The sequence below is a fragment of the Dendrobates tinctorius genome, unplaced genomic scaffold (assembly GCF_039654945.1).
Source record: "Dendrobates tinctorius isolate UK_male_01 unplaced genomic scaffold, ASM3965494v1 ptg000278l, whole genome shotgun sequence".
Classification (NCBI taxonomy): Eukaryota; Metazoa; Chordata; class Amphibia; order Anura; family Dendrobatidae; genus Dendrobates; species Dendrobates tinctorius.
The window spans coordinates 740058-756728 of NW_027361945.1; the positions used below are offsets into that span (position 1 = coordinate 740058).

The window sequence follows — 16671 nt, forward strand, 5'->3', positions numbered from 1 at the left end:
TTAGTTTGGAAATATACGGCAGAGAAAGGTTATGGATGGCTTTGTAGGTCAGTGTTAGTAGTTTAAACTGTATACACTGGGAAATTGGGAGCCAGTGAAGAGATTTGCAAAGAGGGGAAGCAGGAGTGGAATGAGAAGAGAGATTAATTAGTTGGGCAGCAGAGTTAGGATATGTGCACACGTTGCGGATTGGTCTGCTGAATTTTCCGCACAGAATCTGCATCTCTTGGCAGAAAACGCAGGCCAAAATGCTTGCGGATTTCATGCGGAATTGATGTGGATTTCTTGTGGATTACTTGCGGATTTGTTGCGGATTGTCATGCGTTTTTTGATGTGTGGATTTGCCTTACTCAATGTATAGTCAATGGGTGCAGAAACGCTGCGTTTGCGCACAAAGAATTGACATGCTGCGGAAAATAAAATGCTGCGAATCCGCATTGATTTTTCTGCAGCATGTGCACAGCAATTCTCAAATTCCCATTGACTGTCATTGTTACTGTACTACACTGCGGATTTGATGCAGTTCCGCGCTTCCGGAAACGCATCAAGATCTGAAACGTGTGCACACAGCCTTAAAGGGGTTGTCTCAGTGCATATCTGGGCTGCAGAATGCTGACAATAAGTAATTTACCTTCTGTGGCCAGTTTGCAGGGTTTGCTAGATATCAGCTTTTGCTTGTAAGAAAAACGTCCAGGGGGGGTGTGTTCTGGCATTGAAATGAGAAATGGTCGTTTCCTCCTACTCTACTAAAAACATGCCCTCTATAGCAACAACCCCACCCTCCATAGCAACAGGCCCTCCTCACACAGTAACAAATCCTCCCCCTCTAGCAGCCTCAGTGCAGAGAGCAGCTGCTCCTCCTCCCCCAGACACACGCTGAACAGTGATCTATGGAAAGTGAAACTATTGAGGAGGAAGTGACCAGTTCTCATTTCAGTGCCAGAACAAACCCCCCTGGACGTTTTTCTTAAAAGCAAGAGATGATATCTAGCAAACACTGCAAACTGGCCACAGAAGGTAAATTACTTATTGTCAGCATTCTGCAGCCCAGATATGCACTGAGATTATGTGAAAAGCCCGGACAACCCCTTTAAGGATTGACTGGAGAGGTGCAAGCATGTTAGATAGGCCACAGTAGGAGCATGTTGCAGTAGTTGAGGCAGGAGATGATTAGGGCATGCACAAGCATTTTGGCAGAGTGAGGGTTGAGGAAAGGACGGATTCTGGAAATATTTTTAAGCTGGAGGCGACAGGAGGTGGCCAGAGCTTAGATGTGAGGTTTGAAGGACAGGGCAGAGTCAAAGGTTACTCCGAGGCAGCGGATTTCTGGGACAGGGGGAAAGTACGATGTCATTTATTGTGATATATAGATCGGGTAGGGAAGGTATGCGAGATGGAGGAAAGATAATTTGTTCAGATTTGTCCATATTGAGCTTGAGGAAGCGAGAGGAGGAGGATATGGCTGATAGACACTTCAGGATTCTGGAGAGCAGAGAGGTGACATCTGGGCCAGAGAGGTAAATCTGAGTGACATCAACATATAGATGGTACTGGAAGCCATAGAGCTTTGAGTTGTCCCAGGCCAAGGGTATAGATTGAGAAGAGAAGGGGTCCTAGGACTGAGCCTTGAGGGACACCAACAGAGAGAGGGCCAGATGAGGAGGTATTATGGGAGTAGGAAACGCTAAATGCGTGGTTGGTAAGGTATGAGGAGATCCAGGATAGGGCAAGGTCTATGACACCAAAGGAAGAAAGGATCTGTAGTAGGAGGCAGTGGTCAACTGTGTCAAAGGCAGAGGAAAGGTCTAGAAGGAGGAGTATAGAGAATTGTCTGTTAGCGTTGGCTGTAAGTAAGTCGTTAGTAAGTTTGGTCAGGGCAGTCTCAGTTGAACGGTGGAGAGGGAAGCCAGATTGTAGGTTGTCGAAGAGCAAGTTAGATGTAAAGTGAGAGGAAAGCAGCGTGGACTTGCTGCTCAAGGAGTTTGGAAGCAAATGGGAGCAAAGATATGGGGCGATAGATGGACATAACGCTTTGGTCAAGGGATGGCTTTTGGAGGATAGGTGTGATTGTGGCATATTTGAAAGCAGAAGGGAAGGTACCATAAGTTAATGATAGGTTGAAGAGATGGGTTAGCGATGGGAGGAGGCGGGATGGGATGGGGTCAAGTGCACAAGTTGTGAGGTGTGATTTGGAGATGAGATGAGCAAGCTCTCCTTCAGTGATTTTGGAGAGGGACATTATGGGGTTATGGCATTGGTCTGGTATACAAAGGGGTTGTGGTGGTTGGACAATAAAGACTTGACTTGTTTGGTCGATCTTATTTTTTAAGTGCGTGGCAAAGTCAGAGGGCGGAGGAGGGAGTTAAGTGTTGAACAACTGTTTGGGGTTGTGGGATAAGGAAGATACAAGGCAAGTAAAGTAGGCCTATTTAGCAGAGCAGGACACTGATTTGAATGCGAGTGTTGCTTGTTTGAATTTGGTGAAGTCGTCTTGCGAATGTGTTCTCTTCCAACGCCGTTCTGCAATTCTGGATACTTGCCAAAGCTTTTTAGTGATGTTATTGTGCCAGGGTTGTCTATTGATTCATCACACTCTGCTATGCATGAGAAGGGCGACCGTTTTAGATCAGCCTGTGCCAGTAAGTAGCAGATCTGTGTTTCCTTTACTCTACAGGAGGATATTCAGGAGTAACAACCATGTTTCAGGTCAGGTTGTGTCAAGTATAGCGTGGCACAACCACAAGGTGCACAAGTAGGTTACCCAGACCAAGTGAAATAATAAAGTAACTTGGCACTCAACTGAATGATCCTTTAAAGATGATGTTTTATTTTATTTTTATGCAGTCTCAGAGACGTTTCGGCCTACAACCGGCCTTCGTCAGTCTGCTGTAGTTAATACAATACAGATACAAGAAGAAAAAAGTCATAACAAGTCCTCATGATTAATACAGTAATATCCAATAAATATTTACAATAATTGTGTCCAGACGTGCAGTCTAATGCATCAGAAAAATACATTGATAAATCTCATACGGTAATAATGCATCAGGAGGACCAGGTGAGAGGGGAGAGAAACAAAAGCATAAATAAACAGACAAGGAATAACCTAAACGACTGCTATTAGAATATAGAAGAAAGAGTGGTATGGACTCCTATAATAAATAGATGACCAAAACATGAAAAGAGGTGTTACATTAGTTGTACCTGTTTTGAAGATATCGTGCAGGTAAATATTATACTCTCCAGCTGTCCCTAGGAAGTATTGCGCTGTGTTTGGAAAACCGTAGAGCAGGTGAGTATATAGTGCACAATAAACATTAATGGGAGTGTGACTATAAGAAAATCAATACCTGGTATATCGGAGGGTATTATGAGCACTGAGCATGGAGTCAGACTTCATGGAGTAATAAGGCTCTGTGCCTATTAATAATACATGTATGAGAACCACAAAGAAATACACGTAGTGTGAAGTTAAATGAAGGGTTAATACTTGTTAATGCTATATCTGTGTCACTCTGAAAAATTCTGGCCCATATGAGGCTGTAGAGAGAATATACTGAGCGGTAAGGACCGTGGAGGTATATGTGCAAATAAGAAGCACTAGCGGGGGAAACCCTTGTATATATGCTTACCAAATATGTGAAGTGTTAGGGCATACCGGGCTGGACGCAGTATCCGCTGCTCGTCTGGTCACCTCATGGGGTATAAGCGGCAAATATAAATAGGTGAAAGGTGGGACAAGGCCCGCGTGTACTGGAACTCATGAACCGGAAGTTGATGGCTGCGTGTATGTCAATAATGAGCGCTGTCCTGTGTTACATGAACCGGAAGGAGCTGTAGCGCTCCGAATACCGGAAGTAGCTAATGAATGCATCACATGTACAGGGACCGGAAGGAGCCATTGCGTTCCAAATACCGGAAAGGACTAGTGTATGTGTTGCACAGACTGACCTAAAAGAGCTATTGCGTTCCAAATACCGGAAAGGGCTAGGAAATGTGTGACACATGTAGGATACGCAGTTGCTGACATCCATATAATCGAAAAAATAAGTACAATCATTAATAGCTGGCTCATTTTAGGTGCAAGAACGAGTTGATGCATATAATAAAAGATACATTTAGCAGGGACATGTGGTGTTATAGAAAATAGGTGCAAAATAATATGTGATACTACAGGCGGTGAAGACCAGACGTATATACACTCTGTAATAGTCTTTATAAAAGAACTAATATTACCACTACAGAAATTTGCAGTCAAGTAGGATAGTGATATAGTGAAGTCCAAACGGACGTCATACGTGAGGATAGCCAATTGAAATCAGTAAAGATGGCTCTGGAATAAAGAGAGAGAAGTATTAATATATATGATGGCGGCCATACACCAATAAATAATAGCACATTTCTGGATTTTAGCATGTATAGCATTCCCTCTTTTCATACGTTAATACAACTTTGAGAACACAGACATTATAACAAAATTATTGAATATTTCACAAAAATTTCACATAATAGACAATAGGTCATAGTCCCTATTTAATCCCTTGGGGGCTAATGTTTGTAACTTGTGAATCCAGTAGGATTCTCGTCGTTTCAAAGTCCTGATTCGGTCACCCCCATGTCTAGGGACTGGGACATGTTCGATTACCTGGAATTTCAATTGTGAAACACTGTGTCCGTTTGTATGAAAATGATAGGGTAAGGGAAGAAGTAAATTTTTACATCTAATGGTAGATGTATGTTTACTTATCCTGTCCTTAATGGCCTGAGTCGTTTCACCTATATAGAGGAGCCCGCAAGGACATTTAATAAGATAAACCACATAATTAGTATCACAGGTGGCAAAGTCTTTAATGAGGTATTTTTTGCCCGAATGTGGGTGAAAAAATGCATCGCCTTTTTGTACATTGTTACATTGATGACAATGTAGACAGGGTTACGTGCCTGTACGAGGATTCTGTATAAATCTCTGTGTGGAGACTCTTTGTCTAGGGCCTATGTCTGCCCTGATAAGTGAATACCGTATATTATTAGGTCTTTTATAACAGGGAAGAAATGGATTGTAAAAATCAGGAATATCAGGGTGGGCGGTAGACAGTAAATTCCAGTAGAAAAGAGAAGTCGCTCCAGCTGCATAAAAAATCTTCTTTTATTAGATATGAGTAAAATGCCACATAATAGAGTTCTCCATGAGATCACACCAGACTCGGGTAACGCAAGGGCTACGCGTTTCGTCTGTACATCTTACAGCAGAACAGATACAAATTTTGTCTCTAGGTCTCAACTTTGTTCCTGACCAGGACTTTGACCTTTTTTCCACCATTTTAGATGTAAATAAGTTCATGCGCAATTTAACGGTAAAAAAGCATTTTTTTACTGATCATGATACAAATGTCATTGCATCTCATTCACAACATTATGGGTCTGATGACAATGAATATGTTAATATGAATTTCGCAGAACAGTTAGCACTAACTAATTTACAGGATTTAGATTTGTCTACAGTACAAGATACAGACAAAATTGATCAATCTTCCACCCTTGTAATCAAAAATCCATATTTTTATCCCATACAAACGAGATCTAGTTGTATGGATCGATTTCAGGAGATGGTGGAAAAAGAATTACACATTCTTTATAACCAAACTAAATTTTCCAAAAAATCCAAAAGAAATTTATCATTTAAGCAACGGAATATATTAAAACAATTAATGGAGATACCAGATTTGGTTATAAAAATGTCTGACAAGGGTGGAATGGTTGTGGTGTTAAATTCATCAGATTATTATTCTAAAATGATTGAATTATTATCAGACAATACCACGTATAAAAATCTTAAAAATAATCCCTCTAAAGAAATAGGTGTAAAGAGTAGTGCTATCATTAAGGAAGGTCTCAGTCTCGAAATACTAACCACTGCTCAGGCTGATTTTTTGGAAGTCAAGAACCCTGTTCTTCCAATCATTTATGGAGTCCCCAAAATACATAAAGCTGATGGTATTCCTCCCGATAGTGTCGGGCATTGGATCTATTAATGAACACCTATGCCAATGGGTAGACTCGCTTTTACAACCCTTGGTTCAGCGTACTCCAGGGTACATTAAGGATTCCAAGCAAATTTTGGGCATTTTTTCCAAAAAAACCTGGTCCTCTAATTATGTATGGGTCACATGTGATGTTATTTCGTTATACACATGTATTTTTCATGATGTAGCATTTAAGGCACTGCAGTTTCATCTTCAGAAGTACAGCAATTTTTCTATTAAGTGACAGAATTATATCATACAGGTGGTTTAATTTTTAATGTCACACAATTTTTTTGTATTTGATGGTCAATTTTTTTAACAATCCAAGGGTGTGGCAATGGGTGCCAAATATTCACCTTCCCTTGCCAACCTTGTCATGTCTTTTTGGGAGTCGGAATTTATTTATTCCGTTTCCAATCCGTTTCTTGAGCGGTTAATCTGGTATGGTAGATATATCGATGACACCCTGATTATTTGGGGTGGAGATATATCTGCCATACCGGATTTTGTACAATACCTCAATTCCAACAAATACAACATTCAATTCACTTACAAATTTGATCCAAGGAGTATTTCTTTTTTGGATTTGGATTTCATAGGTAACATTGGGGGCACCATTTCAACCAAAATGCATTATAAACCGCTTAGTGGGAATACCATACTACATGCAAGTAGCAGCCATAACAAACAAACAATTAAATCCATTCCAGCTGGTGAATATACTTGTATCAAACGTAATTGCAGTTCCAAAGATGCCCTTATAAATGAATTTGAGCATGTTACAAAGAAATTAAAAAATAGGAGGTATCCGAATTGGACATTAAAAAGAGCACAAAAAATAGTACAAAAAAACAAGAAGAGTTAATCATGCTATCCAGTAGCAAAAGAAAAAATCAAGATATAGCAAACAAACCTTATATTTGTTTTCAATATAGCCCGCAACTTTTTGGTATCAAAAAAATCATACAAAAATATTTGCCCATTTTATATGAAGATGAAAAGTTGCAAAAACTCAATGCCAGGTGTTAATGTGGTGTCTCGCAAAGCACCTTCGCTAGGTAATAGATTATCACCCAGTTTGTTCTCATCCAATAGTAGAGTTAGAAAAAATTGGTTAAACTACAAAGGTTTTTACAAATTTGGCGCTACTTGCTGTAAAATGTGCAAGCATGCACAGATATCTAAGGAATTTAATAACAATGGCAGCACTTTAAAATTTAAAATTAACAATTATATTAATTGTAACTCAAAAAATATAGTTTACAAAATTAACTGCGATGCCTGTAATTTATCTTATGTCGGTTGTATGAACAGACAACTTAAAATACGCATAAGAGAGCATTTATATGACATCACCAATACCGCTAATTTTGGAAGAAATACATCAGCGGCTTCCAAACATTTTATAGAATGTCATGCCAGGAGTACAACTCATTTTAAAATACAAGGAATAGAACCGGTTAAAATGTCCTCTCGAGGGGGAGATTTGAGACGGTGGCTTCTCACCCGAGAGGCTTTTTGGATTTATAGTCTAAACACAAGATATCCAACTGGTCTAAATAAAAGACATGACTTGATGTTGCACTACTATTAATGGTTTTAATTATTGTTGTGTTGTATATTATATGTTTTTTGCGCAGGACCTAAATTAGGCATCATGTGATGCATTGCATGTTACCTATTGGCTAGTCTTGTATATATAGTTTCGTTCGACTAGAGACTAGATGTGGCTTTGACAAAGACCTTAATAGGTCGAAACGCGTAGCCCTTACGTTACCTGAGTCTGGTGTGAGCTCATGGAGAACTCTATTATGTGGCATTTTACTCATATCTAATAAAAGAAGATTTTTTATGCAGCTGGAGCGACTTCTCTTTCCTATTTCATGAACGTTGGTCTGCACGAAGCTCCAAGTACCTGCAAGCGTCTACCGGTGAGCTGGCTTTTTCTTTATTTGTAGTAAATTCCAGTGTTTTCTTATGGTTTTATGTAAGATATTTACGTACGGGTGGTAAGTATGGACAAACGGTACCCTTGAAGCTGTTTTTGTTCGTGTCGTCCCCTGTGAACCCAAAGCGTCTCCCAATGTAGTTTGGGGATAACCACGTTCCATAAATTTAGAACACATTTGTTGTAATCGGAGTTCGCGTTTCTCAGGGTCTGAGACTATCCTCTGAACCCTTTTGAATTGAGACTTTGGGATGGCCTTCTTTATTGCAGGGGGATGTAAACTCGAATAGTGAAGAAGACTATTGCGATCAGTGGCCTTAGTATAGAGATCAGAGCTCAAAATGCCCTGATCCTCCATCATGATCATCGTATCCAGAAAGCTAACCTGTAGCTCGCTGCTGGTGATCGTGAAGGAAGGGCCTGTCCAAGCTGTATTCAGGCTATTGAAAATTGTGTTCAAAGTCTCAGGGGGACCTGTCCAAATACAGAACACATCATCAATATATCGTTTCCACATGGAACAATATGATTGAAAAAGTACATCCATGTAAACCACTTCTTCCTCAAATATGACCATATAACTGTTGGCGTAAGGAGGTGCCATGTTCGATCCCATGGCAGTACCCCTGGTTTGTAGATAAAAATTCTCCTCAAACATGAAATAATTACGTGTTAATTCTGCGTCTACTTAAGATTCTTTTAAGTCGACAATATCTCTGTGTATTGGCTCGAGTAAGTAAGGTACGAACACAGTGCATGCCCTTGTCGTGTGGGATGGAGGTATAAAGGTCCTTGACATCAAAAGAGACCAGTATCGCTCCAGATAGTATCGAACCCAATTCACCAATCTTCTTGAGAAAGTCACCTGTGTCCAAGAGAAAGGAAGGTGTATCCTTAATCAAAGGGGTGAGAACCTTCTCAATGAAAATGGACAATGGGGACAAAATGGAGTCGGTGGATGCCACTATGGGGCGTCCAGGTGGATTCTCCAAATTTTTGTGGACCTTCGGTAAGACATAAAAAACTGGGGTAATAGGATGTGCATTTGTGAGGAATTCCACTGTTTTTGTGTCAATAATCTTACGTTGGTAAAATTCAGTCAGGACTTCCTTAATTAGATCCCTCGTGTCTTGTACAGGGTCTTTCTCCAATTTAGTATAGACTGTAAGATCATTAAGCTGGCGATAAACTTCCCTCATATAATCCGATCTATTCATTACCACAGTGGCCCCGCCCTTGTCAGCGGGTTTGATTATTATACTACTATCGGATTGTAAAGTTTGTAAGGCCTGGAAGACGGTAGAGTCTAGGTTAGAGGGATAATGGAGTTTATTATTATTTATGTCCTGCCGCAGTTTATTGAATGCTGTGTTGACAAAGTCAATAAATGTCTCTAGGGCGTGTGACCCATGTGGAGGGATGTACGAACTCAAAGCGTAAACCTAAACTGGCAGCAGACAAAAGACTGGGAAGGAGAACCCGTTTCCTGAGCGTTTAAAAAACGCTACGTGGGCACATAGCCTTAGGCTGTGTGCACACGATGCAGATTTGCAGCGGATCCGCAGCGGATTTTACCGCGCAGAAACGTTGCATATCCGCATTGTGATGTACAGTAGCCTTAAAATCAATGAAAAAAAAAAACCGCTGTGCAGACGCTGCGGATTTTTCCGCGGTACAAAATCCGCATTATGTCACTTGTCAACCGCAAGGAAACCGCAGGAAAAATGCAGGTCATTTGACCTGCGGATTTCTTCCATTCTGCACGGAAAAATCCGCAGGGCTAAAAACTCCGTCTGCACTCAGCCTTAATCTAAGCGAGCGGTAGAACCTTTGTAGCTCCATGTCCATCTTAAATATATCAAGTTTATATGAAGGGCAGAAGGATAAGACCTTCTGTAATAAACAATGTTCAGCTATGCTTTAGACTCTAGAGGAGATATTTATCACCAACTGACTTGTACCTGGGATCAAGTCACTCTGTTCAAGTCGGGATCTCTTCTTTCCTCTGCCCCTGCGAATCCTCTTCCCCGTTGCCTTCAACGGGGAAGAGATGGTGTTATTGAACCACCTCATTCTATTTATTATAGGAGTCCATACCAGTCTTTCTTCTATATTCTAATAGCAGTCGGGTAGGTTATTCCTTGTCTGTTTATCCTTTTGTCTCTCTCCCCTCTCACCTGGTCCTCCTGATGCATTATTACCGTATAATATGAGATTTATCAATGTATTTTTCTGATGCATTAGACTGCACGTCTGGACACAATTATTGTAAATATTTATTGGATATTACTGTATTAATCATGAGGCTTGTTATGACTTTTTTCTTCTTGTATCTGTATTGTATTAACTACAGCAGACTGACGAAGGCCGGTTGTAGGCCGAAACGTCTCTGAGACTGCATAAAAATAAAATAAAACTTCATCTTTAAAGGATCATTCAGTTGAGTGCCAAGTTACTTTATTATTATCAGGTCAGGTTGTGACATCCCCCATCTTGTTCTGTAGATCCTTACAGGGGTTTTCCATTGTCAGTAAAGTGGACCCCAATTGCCTGTAAAATAACAAAGCTCCAGAGTACTCACCCTGCCCTGATCCAGCGCCAGCTGCCTAACTTGTCCGATTTTTGTGTTTTGGCTGCAGCAGTCATGTCACGTTGTCAAGCATCATTGCTTCAGACAATCGCTGAGCTCCATGGCTCTGCTAACGTAGAAAGCACATGCTGCTGAGCTCAGTGCAGCAGCCAAACCACAGATGAGGGCAGCAGTGGAGAGCCAGCCCTGGATCAGGGGAGATAACACCTCACTTCGGTGCTTTACTGCTGCTAGAGGTTAGAGTCCATTTTAAAATGCTCCTAATACCTTCCAGAGGTAAATCCCAATGACAAGTATCCTTTAAGTGTGTTGAGAAAACTCCCATGTCTCCCAAGTCTGTGCAAGAGAAATTGACCACATGGTACAACAAGTGCACATTTTCCTTAGCAGTGTTACGTTTGTGATATTCTTGTATTCTGAGCATTTATCTTTCAGACATGCTTTTGCTGCCTCACCCTTAATTTTTCATTTTTTTTTCCAACTTCTTTTAGTGGAGAGACCACTGGATGCAGTGTATATACTTTCTGCCAGAGGAAAAAGAGGTGACTCAGGGTGGGGAGACTTGTCTCATTGCTCACCAAGATGACTACTGCGTGTGGTACGACTTGAGAAATCCAAGGTAATGGCAGCAAAGTCTGCAAAGCTGACTAGAGAAATGATAAACTTGCATGCAACTTTTCCTAATACTAAATAAATTGCATCCTATTTTATATGCAAATAAAAAGAGCAGCTATTTGGTTGGAAAAATAATTTTATTAAAGGGAAGGTGCCACCAGTTTTCTTGTAGTTTGTTTTTTTGTGAAATTAATCTTAAAATAGTAATTAAAATGTATTAAAGGGAATCTGTCACCCTATTTTTCGCCTATCAGCTGCGGCCACCGCCATCAGGGGCTTATCTACAGCATTCTGTAATGTTGTAGATAAGCCCCCGATGTAACCTGAAAGAGAAGAAAAATTAGTTAGCTTATACTCACCCAGGGGCGGTCGGGGTGCGGAGGGAGTCCCGGTCCAGCCTGACGCCTCCCATCTTGCAGCGATGACGTCCTCTTCATTCCTGCCCATCGCGGCTCCGGAGCAGGCGCATTGCTCTGCAGTGTGCAGGCGCTGGACCTCTTCTGGCAGTAATCTGCTCTGCCCTCAACAGGGCAGAGCAGTGCCCCTGCGCCGGAGCCGTGACGGGCAGGAATGAAGAGGACGTCATCGCTGCAAGATGGGAGGTGCTGGACCGGACCGCGACTCCCTCCGGACCCGGACCGCCCCTGCGTGAGTATAATCTAACTCTTTTTTCTTCTCTTTCAGGGTACATTGGGGGCTTATCTACAGCATTACAAAATGCTGTAGATAAGCCCCTGAGGGCGGTCGCCGCAGCTGATAGGCGAAAAATAGGGTAACAGATTCCCTTTAATGCAATGTTTGCATTGTTTGCAAACATTTCTATAAGAAAAATATTATATATTTTTTTTACAAATATATATAATTACCACTAGGGGAGCATTTTCAGTTTTAGACCTCAAGCAGCTGTAGTAAGACTTACCAGCTTTACTGTTAGCTGGAAAATTGAGGCAGTGACTGCTGACATCACCATTTCCCTCCCATTTTGGGTGTTCTAGTATCCCTAGGACAGAATGAAGAGTAGCATCACAAGTCAGCGCCATTTTGTGGGTGAATGCCCTGTGATCTGCTATCACCAGCAGTTACTGTCAATCTCCCATCAGTCTTCATATGTCTCTCTCACCCAGATTACATGTATCTCCTCTCACCCCCCTCCACAATGCCTGGCCATTCACTGCAGACTGCAGCTCCTTATCTTACTGAGGGATGAATCACAGCTCAGGCCCACTGTTACTGCTCCTATAATGCTGATGGTACACTTCCTCCTTGATGTCTTTGCAGTCGCTGCTACTCTGCCTCGCTTTTCTCCCACATTTCAGTCCTGTCAATCTAGAATCTGTTCTGCTGGAAGCAGTACTGCTTATGTTAGCAGATCCGAGGGCTCCATGAAAATGGCAGCAGAACATTCCCACTACTGTGAATTGTGCAGCCCACAGAGGCGTGCCCAGTTCACAGCAGTGACAACTCCATTATAATAGACTATAGGTGTGCCCGATGCTATCGCATCGGGAGGGAAGTGTGTGAGTACGTGTGTGTGTGTGCATGTGTGTTGTGAACACTTTTGACCTGGCTTCCGAGTTTGGGTACCCTCTGGTCGTTGCTGCTGGTAATGGATCTGATCTGGTAGACATGAGCAGGATGATTTCTTGCCGTTGATTTGATTTTCTTCCTGAGCTTTTTGGAAGTCTGCTTGCCTCCTGCTTCATCCTGCATCTTTCAGATAAGTTATTTGTCTGCTTGAATCTTTTGCATTTGATCCATTTTTTGCTTTTCTATGATTCTGCCTTGCTGGCGTGAGTCCAGCCTGGTTCCCTGCTGGGACCTGTGCTGGACTCTGTTTCATTTGCCACAGCTTATGTCAGACTTTGCAGTATTTCTAATCCCCTGTTATATCAGTATCTTTTGCTTGGGTCCAGTTACACCAGAGTTCTGATTTAGTGGGGGAGAGGTCGTGTGGCCTCAGTATTTTTGCATATCAGACGTGTTGGAGTTTTTCTTAGGGTTTTTTGCGTGATTGCAGACAGTAACCTTTCCTGTCCTATTCTATGTAGACAGTTTGGGCCCCATCATTTGCTTACTCTATTTTCTGCCTGTGTTTGTGCCTCATCTTGTCTCGCCGGCAATATATGTTCGGGGGCTATCTATTCCTTTGGGCTTCTACTCCGTGGGCAGTTTAGCTTCCCCCTTTCTCTCTTTAGGCTTAGTTAATTGTTTGGCTATGCTGAGGCGTCTAGGGCATCGTAGGTACGTCCCATGGCTAATTCTAGTTGTGTTGTCAGTTTAGGGGTCTGCAATCCGCTAAGTTACCAACCTCTCTGGTTATCTGGTTTCCTCGCCTATTCCCCTGTTATCCTCCTCGGTTACCTAATCATAACAGAATCACCGGCCTAACTGTAGATTCTAGGGTACGCTAAAGAAGGAAAGAATAGTAAAAAAAAACAACGAGGTGTCAGAATTTTATATGTATTATTTGTATATTTTGTTCTTTTTCTCTGGGGGCCGTAGGAGGATTTTGTCTTTAATGGATGCTAAGCAATTGTCTGATCGTGTTGAGCAGCTCGCTGCTGATGTTCGGAGAATTTCTGCCTATCTCACTCAGTTGTCTGCTGTAGAACCCAAAGTCCCTATTCCTGATTTATTTTCTGGGGATCGGTCTAAATTTTTGAACTTTAAGAATAATTGTAAACTATTTTTTGCCTTGAAACCTAATTCCTCGGGGAACTCGGTGCAGCAGGTTAAAATTGTCATCTCCCTGTTGCGCGGTGACCCTCAGGACTGGGCTTTTTTCCTGACACCTGGGGATCCTGTTCTGGCTAATGTGAATGCGTTTTTTTCAGGCTCTGGGGTTGTTGTATAATGAACCTAATGTTATTGATCAAGCTTAGAAAACCTTATTGGCATTGAACCAGGGTCAGGAAGCGGCAGAGTTATATTGTCAGAAATTCTGAAAGTGGGCAGTCCTTACTAAATGAAACGATGATGCCCTAGCGGCTCTTTTTCGGAAAGGTCTGGCAGATACCGTAAAAGATGTTATGGTGGGATTTCCTGTCCCCTCTGGTCTCATCGACTCTGTCATTAGCCATTCAAATTGACAGACATTTACATGAACGTAAAACTATGCGAGAGACGGTGTTGCCTTTCGAACAAACTTCTGAGCCCATGCAGTGTGATAGGGTTTTTTCTAGGGCTCAACGTCAATAATTTAGAAGGCGTAATAAGTTGTGCTTCTTCTGTGGGGAAGCCTCTCATACTATTTCCGTCTGCCCTAAGTGGGGAAAACGTTTTGCTCACTCATTTGTTTTGGGCAATGTACAGCCTAAATTCCTTTTTGTCGGTTTCTTGATCTGCTCCTTATCTTCATTTTCTGCTAAGGCTTTTGTTGTTTCAGGAGCAGCCCTGAATCTGATGGATTTTGACTTTGCCAAATGTTGTGGTTTTCCCATGATACCCCTGCGGAATCCTATTCCTTTAAGAGGTATTGATGCTACCCCTTTGGTGGAGAATAAACCCCAGTTTTGGACCCAGGTGATAATGCGGGTAGCCCCGGACCACCAAGAGAATTGTAAATTTTTGGTGTTGCATAATTTACATGACATTATTGTGCTGAGTTTTCTTTGGTTGCAGACCCATAATCCTGTTCTGGATTGGAAATCTGTGTCTGTGGTTAGTTGGGGTTGTCAATGTGTTCTTAGTGACGCTCCTGTTTTTTCTAACTCTCCCCAGTCTCATGATGTCCCTGACTATTTGGCTGATTTCTCTGATGTGTTTAGCGAGAGTAAAGGCCCTGTCACACTAAACGATGCACCAGCGATCCCGACAACGGTACGACCTTGTCAGGATCGCTGTTGCATCGCTACATGATCGCTTGTGAGCTGCCAAACAGGCAGACACACCAGTGATCAGGACCAGCAAGGACGCTGGTATCCAAGGTAAATATCGAGCGCGTCGCTTAGTTACCCGCTGTGTACCTTAGATACCTGCGTGCTGGCGCCTAGAGCTGGTATCTAAGGTACACAGCGGGTATCTAAGCGCGCGCCGTCACTTAGTTACCCGCTGTGTACCTTGGTTATCAGCTACCTGCGCAAGCACGCAGGTATCTAAGGTATACAGCAGGTAACTAAGTGACGGAGCGCGCTTAGTTACCCGATATTTACCTTGGATACCAGCTCCCAGCGTCTGCTTACATCGCTGGGAGCTCGCTGATCGTTGCTCTCCCGCTGCCACACGCAGCGATGCATGCTGGCCAGCGAGAGACTAACGATCAAAAAACGGCCCAGAACATTCGTGCACGATCCGCGATACCCGGCAGGGGGTGCGGTCGCTGATGCATCACAAAATCAGCGATCTCGCTAGCGATCTCGCTGTGTGTGACGGGGCCTTAAGTCTGCGTCCTTGCCTCCTCATAGGAGTTATGATTGCGCAATCGAGTTAGTGCCCGGTTGTAAATTTCCCAAGGGGCGGCTCCTCAATTTATCTGTACCTGAACATGATGCTATGCGATCCTATATCAAAGAATCATTGGAGAAGGGTCATATCAGACCGTCCTCTTCACCTTTAGATGCCGGCTTTTTCTTTGTGGCCAAGAAAGATGGCTCATTGAGGCCATGTATTGACTACAATCACTGTTAAATATCAGCATCCGTTACCCCTGTTTTCCTATTTATTCTCCAGAGTGAAAGGTGCTAGTTGGTTTACCAAGCTTGACCTTTGTGGCGTATAATGTTATTTGCATCAAGCACGGTGATGAATGGAAGACGGCGTTTAATACTCCTGAGGGGCATTTTGAGTGCCTAGTGATGCCTTTTGGGCTCACTAATGCCCCTTCCGTCTTCCAATCTTTCATGAACGATATTTTCCGGGATTTTGTGGACAAGTTTTTGATCGTTTAACTGGACGATATTTTGATTTTTTCCAATGATTGGGATTCTCATGTGTTACATGTTCGGATTGTATTCCAGATTTTGAGAGAAAATGCTCTGTATGTTAAGGTATCGAAATGTCTCTTTGGCGTACTAAAAATTTTGTTTTTGGGATTCATTTTGTCCCCGTCCGCTTTTGAAATGGACCCGGTCAAGGTCCAGGCCATTTATGATTGATTTCAGCCCACTTTCTTGAAGGCTATCCAGAAATTTTTGGGTTTTGCTAATTTCTACCGTAAATTCATAAGTAATTTTTCTGGTATTGTTAAACCACCTACGGATTTGACCAAAAAGGGCGCTGATGTGGTGAATTGGTCTCCACAGGCAGTCTCGGTGTTTCAGGAGCTTAAGCGGAGATTCACTTCTCCTCCTGTTCTAAGGCAACCTGATGTTTCTGTCCCATTTGAAGTGGAGATAGATTCTTCTGAGATTGGTGCAGGAGCCCTTTTGTCTCAAAGAGATCCGGTAACCTCTAAGATGAATCCTTGTGCTTTCTTTTCTCGAAAATTTTCCCCATCTGAACGTAATTATGAAGTGGAGAATCGGGAGTTGTTGGCTATGAAGTTGGCGTTTGAAGAG

General features: G+C 42.3%; 1 protein-coding gene across 4 annotated transcripts in view; it reads left to right on the forward strand.

Annotated features, from left to right (window-relative positions):
- Window positions 1-16671, forward strand: part of LOC141072596 (protein arginine N-methyltransferase 7-like) — a 224992-nt gene that overhangs the window by 118598 nt on the left and 89723 nt on the right. For all 4 annotated transcript variants that reach the window (XM_073559880.1, XM_073559882.1, XM_073559881.1 and 1 more), the window contains one exon: window positions 11053-11180. In XM_073559880.1, coding sequence (XP_073415981.1) covers window positions 11053-11180 — 128 coding nt within the window. The remainder of the gene's footprint in view (window positions 1-11052; window positions 11181-16671) is intronic.